This window comes from Condylostylus longicornis, unplaced genomic scaffold, assembly GCF_029603195.1.
Source record: "Condylostylus longicornis isolate FDR11 unplaced genomic scaffold, ASM2960319v2 ptg000055l, whole genome shotgun sequence".
Lineage (NCBI taxonomy): Eukaryota > Metazoa > Arthropoda > Insecta > Diptera > Dolichopodidae > Condylostylus > Condylostylus longicornis.
This window is the reverse complement of record NW_026578024.1, coordinates 7,537,029-7,554,136: the sequence shown is the minus strand read 5'-3', so window position 1 is coordinate 7,554,136 and position 17,108 is coordinate 7,537,029. Positions and strand designations below refer to the sequence as shown.

Here is a 17,108-nt window from a genome sequence, read left to right as displayed (position 1 = left end):
AAAGATGAGCCGAAACATAAATAAACAAAAGCGTTTAATTACCTTGCATTAATTACTTACTGCACTAGGCGATTGTTTTGACAAGCAACTGAGAAAATTAAATGAATTTCTGAAATAAGATCTTATAGGATTGAAACAGTGTTGATAAATCTTTAATAGCTTGAAAACACTTGAATAAGTAAGTTGCAATTGCATTACAGAATTAACAAATTATTTTAATTAATTTTTTATTATAATTGTAAAATACCAAGTATGTATAAATAATAAAATTAATTAAATAATTCAATTGGTACTTTTGTGTATAATTTATGATAAATTCTAACATAAGGCACTTAAATTTAAAAAAAAAAATTTTAATTAGCTGCCATTTGTTATTTTTGGTATTAAAATGATTTCTACTTTTTTCAAATTTTTTAGTATTGCTTTCAATAATCAGCTATATTTTTGTCAAAATATAAACGATCAATTAAATTTAAAATACGAATAGAAAAACCAGAATTTACATAATGCCAGAGGTTCACTCGGTAACGTGAACATAAGACAATATTACGTGAATATGTTTAAGCTTTTCAGGTCATATGTATGGGGGCCACTATAATTCTAAAACATAAAATAAAATTAGAATACATTAAGTTCGTTTTTATGACTATATAAAAATTGGGATCAGTAAATGCAGAAGTATAGTACACGAGTATTCTACTGGAATTAAATCTTGTATACTTAACACTGCTTCTTTAATTGTTTAAAAAAAAGGAGAACATGACGAAACCGTGTTGTTTTTCCATTACATATGGGCTCTGATTTACTACATAATCCCCCACATAATTCTGTCTTATGTTCTGTCTCATCAATTTCAAAATGTGCTTCATCAATGTTCAATTGTTCAAACGTTGTTGTTCAATCACATACATTTTCAATCATACAAAACAACAATGGCAGCACTCTTACTCGTTGTATAGTACATATTTTGAGGAATGAATCATAATTTTGAAAAAAACAACTTTTTTTATTTTGTATAACATTTTATCAAACCGGAGTCCAATTTAATTAAATATTTATATGAAAGTTATTCTAAATATTTATTTTTAATGATTAAAAAATTCAAAAAAAAAATTTATGTACACAATTAAACCACTTGTTCAAATTTCAGTGCAATTTGTTTTTAGTTAATCATTTTGTGTACATTTTATGTAGGGAAATGACGATTATATCGATGAGATGATTGATTAAATATTGAAATTGTCTGTTAAAATAAAAGCCTGCTTCCTTACTTTCTCTATATTATATAAAATATAGTAGAAATTATATTTTGTAAATATTTTAACAAAAATTATGGATGCTTACATAAAATACTTCTATAAATAGTATACAAACGTACATAATATTATTAAATATTTGAAATGTACCTATTTTATATGTACCTACATATAATACCTGCGCGTTTTTTAACAAAATTTTCGCGGTTCTGTTTAATTCAATTAAAATTTCATTAAATTGCAGTAAAATAGCGACAGACAAAGAGATTAATTCCATAATTGTTATCGCGGTACAATTGAAAAATTATTTAATTACAAACTAAAAAAAAACAAAATAATATTGATTAAAAATTCCAATATCAAAATTTATGAAATATTAAAACCACGAATTTATAATACCCTTTTGTTCATCTAAAAAACCGATTCAAATTTATTGTATTCAAAAACACGTTTATATAAACTTTTTATAATTTAAATTTAATTAAAATTTGTGGTTAAACATTTTTATAACACCTGTAATTGTATACGATTAGAATAAGTTTAAATATTTTTATGGGAAAATTATGAACTATAATTAAAAGAATTGGCTTTTGTACGGATGCAATGCTATAAAATTTTCATGCCAAGGCTTATTTTTTGGTATTTGTTACCGCATTTGAATAAAAAATGAATTTTTCGCAGTAAATTCTAGTAAATATTTTATTTTCATTCTTAAATATATGTGTAATTCGATCTGTGATCCGGGCTTCAAGGAAGACCTCAAAAAAATTCTCACTATTTTGAGAGTTTTCACTCTTTTGTTCCCTTTTTTTATTTAGATGGGGTAAAATAGGAGGTATAAATGACTCATTCCTGTTAAAAATTCATAGTTTCAAAGCTAATACAAGAATTTTTATGTACGTACCCAATACCCGTACTCAAGCAGTTTCTTATGGTATTTGTCACTCTTAAATGTTCTTTTCATTCCTCATTGTTATTTTCAATAAGTGAATTTCTTATACACACATCTTTGCAATTTCCTTTTCCAATTCTAAACTCCAATTACTAAATAAAATCGTTTGTTTCATTTGAAATATTTTTACTTGGAATGTTTTTTTACCATCTTTTATTATTGTATGAGTTTCTGACCCATATTCAATGTTATTTATTACGTTTCATTTCCCCATCCATAGTATTCCTATTTTTTTTGTTTTTGATTTTTTTTTTACAATAATTGTATACAGTACAACATTTGTAATTTTTTTTTTTAAATACATACATATATATTTATTTTTAAAATTAACAAAAACTAAAAAAAAAGTCATAATTCTTTTGTAACAAACAACACCCTCAATATGAGTATTTACTTGAGCGTTTAGCAAGGTATGTGTATGTAGTGAAATTTCATAAATAGGCAATTTAAGTATTAAGTGTTGTCGTTGTCTTAATTTGAATGTAGTTTAACTGTAATTTTTTATGAACGATCTTTAAAAAGTTTTCACATTTATTTGTCCGAAGTAATTTGTCATGAGCGGTAGGCATGCTTTTTTTGATTATTTCTGAAAATGCAGTTCTTAAAGTTAGATTTGTTAAGCTTTCGAAGTTTTATGCACAAATTAAATGTACGGGAATGCTGTATGTACAAATTAAGAACTGCATTTTAAGAAATATCGTTTATGTGCAAATCCTTTTCAAAAATTTAATGTAAATCAATGTCTCTAGTTGAAAATTAAATCTAGTTTTATGTTAAATTCGAAATCCAAATTGTTTTTTTTGAGGACCGACCTGTAGAGTACGTACAAGATAATAGTTAATTAATTATTTTTTTGATTTTAAAAGCTAAGAAACATTTATTGGAAACAAAATCGATGGAAAAGTACGAAACCAGGAGATAGGCTGCATCAATCGATTTTTCTATTTTTTTGATAAGTGACTCACTTTCATCTTCCGTGAAAAAATATATACAAAATATATTCCAGAAGTCGGCTCTGTTTTTCAATATTCAAAATATTTGCATTCGACTAATATTTTGTAGAATTGCTTAACATTTGTGTAGTAAACCTGCTACATTATATTTGAAACGGAAAAGATATGGTGTATTATAAAGTTAATAATGGTGTAATTAAAATAAAACATTAACCATGTAATAAAATGAAAGTGAGTGAATTCATCAAATGCAATTTATCTTTCTGTTTTTTTCTTTGAATTTTTTATTTAAATAAAATAAATGATTTTTATATAAATGTAAGTATACACAATTTATATACAAAGTACACGACTAACAATTTCAGCATTGACGTTGGGTATTTTTTGTTGAATCTTTGTTTTTGTCTTTTTTTCTTTAATATTATTTAACTTTTACAGTTATCCATGCATGGTAAATAAACGCGATATTATGATTTTTTTTTTTGTTTTTTGTTTACTCACAATGAATTCATTATACCCTGCACTTCGTGAAGGGTATATTAACTTTGGTATGGAGTTTGTAACTACTTGAAGGAGTCACCTGCGGTATGGACATATATATATATTCTTGCTCAGCGTAAAATTCTGCGTCGATTTAGACATGTCCGTCCGTCCGTCCGTCCGTCCGTCCGTCCGTCCGTCCGTCCGTCCGTCCGTCCGTCCGTCCGTCCGTCCGTCCGTCCGTCCGTCCGATCGCACGATAACTCAAAAACGAATAATGCAATCGACACCAAACTTTCACAAGTTGCTTCTTTTGTGCCAAGGACGAACCCTATTGTTATTGGACCAATTCGGACAACGGGTTCGGGTAGCTGCCATACAACTCAAAGAGTTTATTTTAATTATTTCAAAAACTAATAAAGGTACAATTATAAAATTTTGTATAAATGTGTCCAATTATATTCTACATATGCTCTAAAAATTCTAATGAGATAGCTGCACCGGTTCGGGTGGCTGCCATACAACTCCAAAAGCAAATTTTTTATAATCGGCAAAATAATAAAGTCAGATTCATGAAACTTGGCAGTCGTGTGTCCAATTGTAGGTCAAAGATATTTCTGAAGTTTTTGTGGAATTGCTTGACAGGTTCGAGTGGCTCCTATACAAGTCCAAAAGCTTATTTTAAATATTTGGAAAAATAATAAAGTCAGATTAATGAAACTTTGCAGTTGTGTGTCCAATTATAGGTCAAAGATATTTCTGAAGTTTTGGTGGAATTGCTTGACAGGTTCGAGTAGCTCCCATACAAGTCCAAAAGCTTACTTTAAATATTTGAAAAAATAAAGAAGTTAGATTCATGAAACTTGGCAGTTGTGTGTCCAATTATTGATCAGATATACCTGCGAAGTTTTAGTGGAATTGCTTAACAGGTTCGGGTACCTGCCATACAACTCCAAAAGCTAATTTTAAATATTTGGAAAAATAATAAAGTAAAATTCATGAAACTTAGCAGTTTTGTGTCCAATTAAAGGTCAGATATATTTGCGAAGTTTTAGTGGAATTGCTTGGCAGGTTCGGGTACCTGCCATACAACTCCAAAAGTTAATTTTAAATATTTGGAAAAATAATAAAGACAGATTCATAAAACTTGGCAGTTGTGTGTCCAATTACACGTCAAAGATATGTCTGAAGTTTTGGTGGAATTGCTTGACAGGTTCGAGTGGCTCCCATACAAGTCCAAAACCTTATTTTAAATATTTGTAAAAGTAATAAAGTTAGATTCATGAAACTTGGCAGTTGTGTGTCCAATTAAAGATCAGATATATTTGCGAAGTTTTAGTGGAATTGCTTAACAGGTTCGGGTACCTGCCATACAACTCCAAAAGCTAATTTTAAATATTTGGAAAAATAATAAAGTAAAATTCATGAAGCTTATCAGTTGTGTGTCCAATTAAAGATCAGATATATTTGCGAAGTTTTAGTGGAATTGCTTGGCAGGTTCGGGTACCTGCCATACAACTCCAAAAGTTAATTTTAAATATTTGGAAAAATAATAAAGACAGATTCATAAAACTTGGCAGTTGTGTGTAAAATTATACGTCAAAGATATGTCTGAAGTTTTGGTGGAATTGCTTGACAGGTTCGAGTGGCTCCCATACAAGTCCAAAACCTTATTTTAAATATTTGGAAAAGTAATAAAGTTAGATTCATGAAACTTGGCAGTTGTGTGTCCAATTATAGATCAGATATATTAGCGAAATTTTAGTGGAATTACTTGGCAGGTTCGGAAATTTTGAAACCAGATTCATGAAACTTGGTAGTTGTGTGTTCAGTTATAGGTCAGACATATCCGTGAAGTTTCTATAGAATGGTTTCACAGGTTTGAGTAATTGCTATACAACAATGAAAAAAGGTGCAGGGTATAATTCAATCGGTTCATACCGACTGAAACGTTTTTACTTGTTTTTCTTTTCGCTATTCCCATTGGGGAAGAAAAACAAAATTGTACTCGTACAGCGGGTTTTTGTTATTTCCGTGTTTTGTTGAATTACTTTTAAGAATCAATGATTTTAATATTTTGTTCTAATATTAGTGGCATACACATACATATATGCGCGCTTATATACATAATATATATATGTATATATTTATGTTGGTTGATTAGATTATTGTATGAATTGAACGTACTCGTATAAGTGATATAAATTAAGTGAATTAAAATTAAACCATATTTCTGTGCGATATACGCATGTTTGGATTTTAGAAATGTAGTTTTATATGTACATAAAATCGATAGACAAAGTGTTAAAGCTATTCAGTTTTACATTTTCTAAAATTGGGTGAGTTTTTCATACAATTTTTTCTTAGTTTTAGTACAAAGGTTAATTTATAAACTGTAGGAAATCAAACATTTTTCTATCGATTTTGCTTGACAGTTAATACATGTTTGATAAAATATAAAATTTCTGCGTGATGACATACACATTGTGTTTGTAATCATTCGTTATGTCAATATGACAATAATGATTATGACAATTTGAAAATAAGCTACATATATGACAGTGAATGACGCACAACGTTCACGGACAACATGTTTGATTACATCTAAATTATTGTTATTGTCATACAAAGACGTGTATGATTTAAATATTTAATTCATTTATTGCATAATGTTAATTAAAAATTTAAATTTGGAAAATATTTTGTTAATTATAAACCATAAATTTGAAACAAAGAGAAATTTTTATGATAAAATGATAAAACTCATTATAGTGTTTTAAGTTTACGCTTGCGACAATAAGTTTGTCCAACATTTTCTTTATTTAAAAACTCACAATAATCATTGTTCTCAATTAGAAATGGTTTGACTCCAGAAAATTAATTCAAAAACTAAAAATGTTTTTAAAAAGATTCTTAAATATCTATATAAGTCTGAAGAAAAAATGAATGAATATTAACGATTCCATGCACAATAATCTATTCAAATCAAGATGTTGCGGTTAAATTATTTTTTTTTTATAATCTGAGATTACGCGATCTATTATAACTATGTTCAAAAACAAGAATACTCAGCTACCTACATATTATACTAAAATTAATTAATTTACATAATTTTTCTAAAGTTCTTTCTTTTATAGAACTTTATATATACAAATAGAATTTATTAACAGTCTACATTCTACATCTTAAATAGAAGCAAAATTTTAATATGTTAATGAGTTTTTCGTGCCCTATATGTAAATTTTTTGAAAAAAAAAATGAAACGTCTTAATGATCATCTATTAAAAAAACCAATGTTTTCTATTATATTTCATATATATATATACAATCTTAAGTTTACCTTTATTACATGCTTTTATTTTGAAATGAATGTAAATTTTATAATAAACAGTGTGATAATTAATTATGTAACATGATATTTTTGTATTCTTTGTGTATAATACTTTATACAATTGATTTTGTTAAAGATGACAAACAAATCATCAAGCTTATAATAATGGGGCATTTATAAATGAGGCTTTATAGATGAACTTTAATAATAAGAAAACATTTACAGAGAGTTTAAGATGTTAATTTTAAATTAGAGGATGAATTGATAAGATTATTTGGATATTTTTTTATTTTAAGGTTATGTTTGTCTGAATTTTTACACTTCTTTTGTAAAAATACAAGTATTTACAATAAAATTAAGATATTTTTGACACTTTCATATTTGATTAGTTTAGTTGTGTCAAAATGATTTAAAATATTAAGATTTTAATGATCTTGACTGAGATGTTTATTCTGAAGAGCTCAATATATATTTTGTTAAAAGAACAACAAGGTCTAAAGTTTTATTGTTAATATATGTACATACAACAGAAATAATTTATTGAGGAAGCAAACAAATTTTGACTGCAACAATTGGAAACTTCAAAAACCAAATTATGTAACAAGAAGAGATAATAACATCTGCTCAAAATATATTCAATTGCAGGTGGTAAAGACGCGCTTGCTTGTAACTTCATTCAATATTGTAATAAATATATAATTATATAATAAAGTATATAAATACTTACGTATACATTTCAGGTATCCATCCTTTATGTAAATGAATTTCTTTAGCTGGTTTTTTAATACCTTCATCACTTATCATTATATTTGGATCTAAATCATCATCATCTATAAAATTTCGATTTGATATGCTAACACCATTTGTAATAGTATTACCATTTGTAATTGCTTCATCATTTAAATCAGCCTTACTATTTGTAGCATAAGAATTTTTATTACTATATATACCGGCAGTGGCTGGAGCATTACCATTTAATTGAGGGCAACTAAAAAAGTATTATATATAATTTATTAATAAATATGAAAACAATAAATGACGTAATTATTTTAAATTTAGTTGTCTGACTCAAATGTCATTTTCATAATTCAAATCTTTTTACATATATGAAAATTTTTTGATGGAGGTGTCAATATAATTATGACACGCACGAATATTTTTATAATTTTAATAATAATTGAATGATGACTTTGATTATAATTAAATTAGAAAATACAAAGAAAAACTCATTTATTTTATACTCTTTTCTTCTGTTATTGCAAAACCAATACTTTCAGCAACAATTTTCGTTTTTAATTAAAAATTAGTGAAAAAAAAATGAATTTTTGATTTAAATTAACCACAGATTAAAATTATGATAATTGGATTATGCGGTTGAAAATTATTAAAACACGTTCAATTCATTGAAAAATATAATTTTAACCAATAAATATGTAATTGTTATTAATTTTAATATAAGCAGATTTGTCAGATGATTTTTGAATGCACTATGGGAGTATTATTGAGTATTGACACATTTAAATCAAATATTTTAAACGTCAACTCCCAATTAAACTCCTTATAATGCGCACTGTTAATGAGAGCCTTCGAATGAGTGCATAGATGTTTAAGTTATACGTACTGAATGTATGACTCCGAGTATTGCTCATATATGAATTACTAATGCAAAATTTATTTTAAAAATGCCATATTTTGGATTTCCATATTGAAAATGATTACAGCAATAATTGTCTAATTGATTTTCAATAGATATCCAATTTTGTTATAATAAACACACTTTTCTATCATTGTTCATTGGCATATTAATAAAAATTTGTTATAAAAAAAATTTAATCTTAACTAAAAATCTAAAACTTTCAAGAAAAAAAAAATTTATAGTTTTTTGTTTTACAAATGACACATTTTAAGGCATTCATTCAGATAAATTGTTTGTACATCTGTATATGTGAGTATATATATAAAACAAATTGAATACTTACTTTGAACGTTGTTCGGGAAAGTTACTTGTTAAAAAGTATGTTATTAAAACTGCAATAATAATTGCCGACACAGCAATTATAGCACTTAATATGGCACATGATTTTGATACAAAAATACCCTCACGTCTTTCGTTAACAATATATTTTTGTCCATTTTTGGTTTTCAGTTGACCACCTAAACAACAATAAGAGAAAAACAAATAGCAAATATTAATAAAAATGTTTTTTTTTTTTAAATTATGGTGTCAATAAAAAATTTATTTGTGTGTGCATCCTGTGTGCGTAAGTATATCTTAATTAATTTTTATTTATTATTTATTGTGTAAATTGATATGTCAGATCGTTTGTATTGGTTGTAATTCCAAAAATGGATTATAAAAAGTGTTAAAGAATGAAAGAAAAAATTTTTTGAATTTGAAAGTACGAATTGTAAAAGAATGAAGAGTGTGTAGATTTTGACACACACACACTTCATGAATTCATGAGAAATATCAATGTGTACACACATAGTTGGATCGCGGTGGCAAATTAAAATGTAATTGGAACTCAAAGTAAATGTAAAATGCGCGAATATAATTTTAAAACATGAATTTTGCAAACGTATAAAAATTAAAAGGAAATCCCAGCATGAGTCAAAAATAGATTTATTGGAATTGATATTTGATACTAGAATTGAAATTGCTGATTTTGAATGAAATAAATATACCTATAACAGTTTTCTCAGAATAGCTATGGAGTATAAACATACGGGTAAGTCTTACTTATAAATTTTGAATAATCTTTATCAATATTATTCCTGTTAAAATTTTTTTGCCTATTTTTTATAAATTTAGTAATCGCAGCTCTATTTGAATTACCTTATTTGCAAAAATTTAAAAAATTATTAACAGTTTTGTAATTTTAGAGGAGTTAAGAGAAAAAAAATTAAAATTTCCAATTAATTCTCTCAATAAATTAATTTTCGAAAGATTTATACCAATACAAAAATTAAAGCTAAATTGTTTCACTAATAAGATTTTTATTAGCAAAAGTCTGAAAGAAAGAGAACGTCTCTTTTTCGTTCTTCTCGACCTTTGTTTTTTGCAAAAGATCTCATACAATGTTATATGCCATATGTGGAAAGTAAGAATTTGTAATGAGCACCGGGAAACAGTTAAGCGACGTTGAAAACTTGAAAAAAAAAAACTAAATTTTAAAAAGTAAAAAATTTTTTGTAAATTTTTTCATAATGTAATTTTAATTTCATGTGCAATGGCACTTTTTAGAATCCGAGTAGGGCACCAAACAAATTAGAACCGAGCCTGCAGACAGTTATACAGAATTTTCACAGTTACAATTTCAATTCTGTTCTAAAGTTTAATGACAATTTGGTAAAAAAATTCTGTTTTAAAGTTTAATGACAATTTATGGTAATGATCACTTCTAAATAAGCTGGTAATACCGTTTTCGGATGATGAATACTGTTTTTAAAAAATTTTTCAATTGCTAAAAATTTAATTAATAACGGAAACTTAAAATAAAAAAATTTGTTTATAAATAAATAAAAATTACCATAATTTTTACTACAAAGTCATTTTAAAATTCAAAATAATCTTTAAGTATTAAAATAAGTTTAACAATTTGTCAATCAATTATTCTTTTGAAAATAAAATTTTTAATATTAGAATAGCTTTAATGTCCATTTAAGTATTGTATTAGTTTTTAAAACCTGCATAAATTTCCCTGTATACCAATAAAACAGGTATTGAAATCACTACCATAAATGATTTTAAAGTTGAATAAAGAATTGCCCTTGAAATATTTACAATAATAATCTTGGCCTATTTCAAAAACTCATGAAAACAAAAAACAAACAAATTTGAATATTATTTAAGAATAGTGAAATTTTTTTCGTATAAGAACCTAAAATGCAAATTGAATGATTTCATGTACAATTTATAATTAATTCCAAAATATCATTTAACAAAAATTTTTTAGTCTATTTATGAACATTTTAATAGCTTTTAACTTTATTTCTACATTACCATAATTATTAAAAAATATGACACAATTATTCAAATTTTATGATTGAATAACCTTAAAAATTTAACTTTTACTTGTTCTTGCTTACTTACACTTAATAAAAAATAAATGTATATGCTTAATACCAATTATTATTAAATCATTAATCCTATACATTTTTAAATTAATTTCGAACACATAAATTGAAATTCAGAGAATTTCTTTAAATAAAAAATAAAATCATAACCTTAAGACGAAAAATATAACAATAAAATAGAATTTTAGAATAAGTACGAGACTCGTTTAATTATAAAAATTTTTGTACCTCTACCCACTAACAGTTTTCATGTACACATGACATCATTGAACAGACTGTTATGTTATTAAAAATATTTGTATACGAGTTGTATAATAAAAAATGAAATTACAAAAAGTTACTAACTCGTTTACAAGTAACTAAAACATTTACGCGCACAAAATGTGTATGCAAATTTTTTTCTATTTTTCTTAAATTATTCAGCTGCTCATTGAATTTTTTCTTTTGTATATTTTGTAATCTAGCTTGAAGCAAATAGAAATTCTAACTATATTCACTGTAATATTACGTAAGTCAATAAAATTCTAATACTATAAAGCTAATTTTAAGAGTTCAATTAAAATTAATAATTTTTTTTTATACTACAAATTACTAAATATTTCGTATTGGAGTGATAGAGATAGTAGTATATATAATATAACATGTATTTTATATTTTTAGCTGTTAACACTATTATTATGGTAAACACATAACCTTGCTTTTATTTATAAAAATTTTGCCGGTATATTAAATTTCGCGCTTTTTATGCTTTATTTTTGTATTGTGTTTTGTTTTTTTTTGTTTTGTTATTTAGTTGAATAAATTATTATTATTATGATTGGTATTGTTATACGAGTATAGTGAATGAATGAAGTTCAAAGCTTATTTTATAGGTTAAATTTACTATAAAAGTTATTACGTCATTCCTTCATTAAACTATAGGCGTGATGAAGTAATTCTGTAATATTGTATGAGCTATGTATATTTTTTATGTACTTGGTTTATATACATTGAATTTATGTATGTGTTTGTAAGTAAAAAATGTGTTTTTTACTTCATATTTCGTGAAAATTATGTAGTTATTTGTTAACTGTTTTGAATTGAATAACTTAAAGTGTGAGTAATGTTATATTTGTCTGTTTAATTCATTATTATATTTGTAATGCTGAAAAATTTAAAATTTTGTATTACAGTATAGATGTTTCTTTCTATAAGCCTTATTCCAAATATTCCAGATCTATTTCTTTAATTTTTATAAAAAGAATTTTATATTTCCAACTTTATATTTCAATTTTTACAAAAACCAACAAAATTTTCATGAAATTCATTTCCAAACAAAAATTTAAAGAAACAGAAAAATGACAGCTAAATTAACAGAAGTATGACAACAAAAACACATGTAATAAATAACCGTCAATCGCAATATAAAAGAACAGAACAGATCAGGCAGCAACAGAATAAATAAACGTCAATAAGTTTTTAATGAATTTTCATAAATGAAAATTTTATTTGCATTAAATTCGAAAAGATTGCAATAAATTGGAATAAATTGGTATTTTTCACTCAATTCTCTTTTTTTAACGACGCGTTTTTATTCAGGCGTTCGGAAACGCAGTATTTGCAAAAATTTGTATATACATACGAGTATTTCAAAAGGTTTCTTAGACAGACAGATCTTTTGGTAGTATTTTGTAATGGTAACGTCTTCTTTAGTAGGTGTGCAAAGTAAATGCTGCACCGGCAATATTTTTTGAATTCAAGCTGGTCCCGAAATTGTATTAATTGCTCTTCATTTCTGAAATGTTTAATAATATTAACTTTTCAAATTTTCAACGAAATCAATCTTCTATAAACGTTAACTGTCAAAATGAAGCTCTATTTATAATATCATATATAATTTCTAATGCTATTAACAATAAATTTTATAAAAGCGTTACAGAATTACGAAATTTCGTAATAATAATTACCAATATAATGTTAATTAAATCAGAAATCTGAAGAGCTATTTCAAGTTTCTATATAAATAATTAATAATATTAATTTTCAATATCCGGTAATTTAATAATTTTTCTTAAAAAAAAATTAATGTTTCTATTATGTTGTTGTTGATTTGAGTGTCAAATGTCGTTGAAATTATTTTCGTGCTCTTTAAGTATATCCACTAATTTTCGTTGTCTTGTAACAAGGTCAATGTAATACTTAGGAAAACGTTCTAAAACTATCTAAGATATTATTTTTAATTTCATTATAGCTTCGTACATAATTTGATAATAATTGAACCAATAATCTTGCTTTAAGTGTTAAATTCTTTTAAGTATATTGAAAGTTTTTTTTATTCTTCTTAAATTTTATTAATTATGTGCCACTTATGCCACAATTTTTAAGTAAGTAAACACATTTTGTATAGCATGTTGTTTATAAAATGATTGAGTATTAAGACGAAATATAAAAACACATTGACTGTCAGCTGTCACTTTTCGTTTATTGTAATTTTATTAAAGGCATAAGAGCTTACAGTATATTTGGAATTTGGAAGTCAAAATCAGAAAAAACATAAAATGAGTATCAATTATGTATATCAAACTGTAATACATGAAGTTCGTTCAAGTTTGAGTAATGTATACGTATGTATATGTGATTATGATGCATGAAAGTTTAAGTGGGTGAAATTAAATCTTAATAAAGATGTATTAAACCAATTCACTAATTGTATTAAAATTAATTAAACTTGACAATAATGCGTCTGACAGCCATTACTGAAAGTAATGAAAATTTATCAAGAAATTTGAAATTAAAAATATCTGTGTGTATGTATTGTTTTAGCATATATGTGAGGACATGTGAGTTTAAAAGAATTTTTCATTATAAATATGTATGTTGGTGTGACAGCATATTTAAACGTAACAAATTTTAAGAATTCAAACATTTGTTTTGCTTTACATACGCATGCATACACATTCTTAAACGAATAATTAATTCACTCTCTGAATCACCAAAATGTTGAACATGACATCACAATCTGTAATTTTTCAGAAATTCTAAAAAAAAAAATAATGTCGAAATATTGTAATGTACAGTCGCTTGTATATAAGGTGAATTTACTTTATCAACAAACCTCCGCCATCAGTCAATTATTGAGACATTTTATGGCCTTGATTTGATCATTAAATCAATAATATGTATACATGTATGTATGTAATTATTTGGAAAATAAATAATTTTAAATAACAAAATTTTTTTCTACTAAATTCTTTTCATCTTTCAATAAAATTTGTCAATTTACCGTTAATAAATAAACAAAATACCAATCACTTTTTTGATGACCAAAATATTTGTTTTAAAATTTTAAAGATATTTTTGTAAAAAATATTTTTTTCTTGTTAAGAAATCATTTGTATTAATAAATATTTCAAAATTTAATGAAAAATCTTTTGATTTAATGTTTACAGTAGAATTTACAGTAATTCTAATTATTTTTACATTGAATTTTTTTTAATGGATGGAAATTATGTTGTGACTTTTCCTCTTCTTTTATAGGCGGCAGGTTTGTTCAAATTCGATATTTTATTAATTTTCAAGAATTATTTACTGTTTTTTATCATTAGAGCAAAACTGTTTTTCTATTGCTTCCCGTCCCGAGTCAATTCACAAATAATTCGGAATTTCTGTGATCTATTACTTTAAAATTTCAGGCTTTACAAAAAAATCTGATAAAACAATTAGATCCGAAATTCAATTACATCTACACACACCATAAATGATTTCAAGAGTGCATTAATATGGTATTAATACAAAATTCAGTATACATATAATGCCGTAGTGCCGCATTTTGGAAGTCATGGAAATTATATAAGTAAGTAAAATGCTGACTGTGAAATAGGATTTCTCAAGAATATCTCAAGAATCTACAATAAGATCTCTACTTTTAAGGTATGCAATAAGATCACACCCCTGAAAGTATGCAATATGCATACATTATGTACATAAAAATAAAATAGAATGAATAACATAAGTCAAATTGATCTAATCCGAATTTAATGATGAGCCTTAAACCACACTTTGAATTCATTGTAATTTCATTCTGTGTTACGCACGCTTGCAAATATTGTAGTTTGAAGTATTTGTAATAGGTTTTATTGTTAGTTCCATTACTCTCAAAGCTTCAATAAGAACAACTTGTTACATATTTTTTTAACTTTTTGATGCGTGATGAATAATAGGTGATTGTATCTTACATTTTTTATTAAGGAATTTTTTTTTGTGACACTTTTTAATTCATGATATTGAAAAAAAGCTTCTAAAATTAATGTTTCATCTGATCCAATTAATTAAGATATGTAAGTATGCGATCGATTTATTTTCATTTTTTAATTTACATAATTTATATGAGAAGCTCATGTAATAAAGTAGAAATAAGTAAAAAAAATTCTTACGGATTTTTAATTTTTGTTGCTTTTCACTAAAAAAATTCAATTTACTTTGCTTTTTATCCGATCTCATAGATGTGACAAATTTGATTAAAGCAGAAAATTATACAAAAAAAAAAGACCCACCCACGGCCATATTTAAAATAATTTAAAAAACACAAATGAACATTCGCACAAACTATAATTCTTTTTTTTATGTACAATGCATATTAAATGAGTAAATAAATCAATTTCCAAAAATTTTAGACAAACTGAAGTTCCCTTATTTGATGTAAAAGTTATCAAGGTCAGCGTTGTGTCTTTTAAATATGAACTAGTTGAAGCTACTGTGCGACATTACAATTATAGCAAAACAATATTTGAGTCAAAAAATAAGTTTTATAAGAATTGTAATTGAAATTGAACTATAAGCGCCAGGGTCTTTTGTAATTTAATATTATTAAATATCGAATTCAGATCACTTTTTCAATTTATGAGCAAGAGCGGAGAAAAATTAGTACTTATTTAAAAACCTTTGAATTGTTTTGGTGCTTGTTAATTTCTGTTATATTTTCGAGTTCTACATAAAATGACGTCAAATAATGACAGTTGAATTTTCGTATTTTGATTTGAGCACGTTTTTATAAATTAAATTCTCATATGCATGTGCACATTACGCCGTATATAGTTATATTGTATGTAAATGAAAAATTTTATGTTTAATTTTTGAAAATATTTTGTATTTGAAAATGATTTGACAATCACGCTCCCTTCATACATACATGCATACTTTTACTTTGTGAAATCAAATTCAAAATAAAGTTTAAGAAATGAAAGCGTGTGCTATTTTTACTTTTAATGCCTATATGTAAATTTGTTATTGTTCTCATTTAAAATATCGAAGATTTATGCATGGGCGGTATAACAAGTGATGAATACATTTTGTTATAATTATGTAAGTTTGTAAGCATTTACGTGTGTTTTAATTTTTTTTTAAAAATTGAATTGCATTTAAAAATAATAAATGTGTAGGTAAACTTTTAAATTGTAATTTTTTTTTTTCTGATAAAAATAATTCAGGTCGAGAAATATTTTTTTTTTATGATTTGCACTTTATTTTTAGTGTTTTGTTTTAGAGCTTTATAGAATTTATAGTGAAATATTTATGTCTAAGAATACGAAAAATAGTTTAAAATAACAATTAATTTAGTTTAGTATTTAAGACATAAATTCTTTTTTCAAGGCATTGGGGGAGTTATTCTGAGAAGCGTAAGGTGAGAAGTGAAATTTATTCTAAAAAATTCGATCTTGTGAGATAAGCTATAATTATATTGCTCAATCTTATAATATATTGCATTTGATTGTATTTAAGTTTTGCGAATGGAATGTTGTAGGCAATTTGGCTGCCTGACCCAAATGGGAGTCTACATTCACGATGCCAGAGAAAATTCATATACTGCCCGTAAAATGAACTCGTTCGGTTTTCAAAAGAGCTGTTTGAATTTAAATTGGTATTTTCATTCATAATGTTTTCAACGCAATTAGTATTCTGCATGGTTTTCAAACAGTTCAAACACCTCTCCACATTCAACATCTTAACAAACAATTGAAAAGTGCTTCCAAAAAAAATCAGTACAACAAATTGTAAAACTTCATACTTATACGTACATACTC

The 17,108-nt window shown here is 25.6% G+C and overlaps 1 protein-coding gene across 2 annotated transcripts in view; it reads right to left on the bottom strand.

Annotated features, from left to right (window-relative positions):
• LOC129612117 (aminopeptidase N) overlaps positions 1-17,108 on the bottom strand; it is a 108,217-nt gene that overhangs the window by 22,275 nt on the left and 68,834 nt on the right. For both annotated transcript variants that reach the window (XM_055525647.1, XM_055525648.1), the window contains 2 exons: positions 8,952-9,126; positions 7,700-7,960 (listed from right to left, as the gene is read on the bottom strand). In XM_055525647.1, the coding sequence (XP_055381622.1) occupies positions 7,700-7,960; positions 8,952-9,126 (436 nt within the window). The remainder of the gene's footprint in view (positions 1-7,699; positions 7,961-8,951; positions 9,127-17,108) is intronic.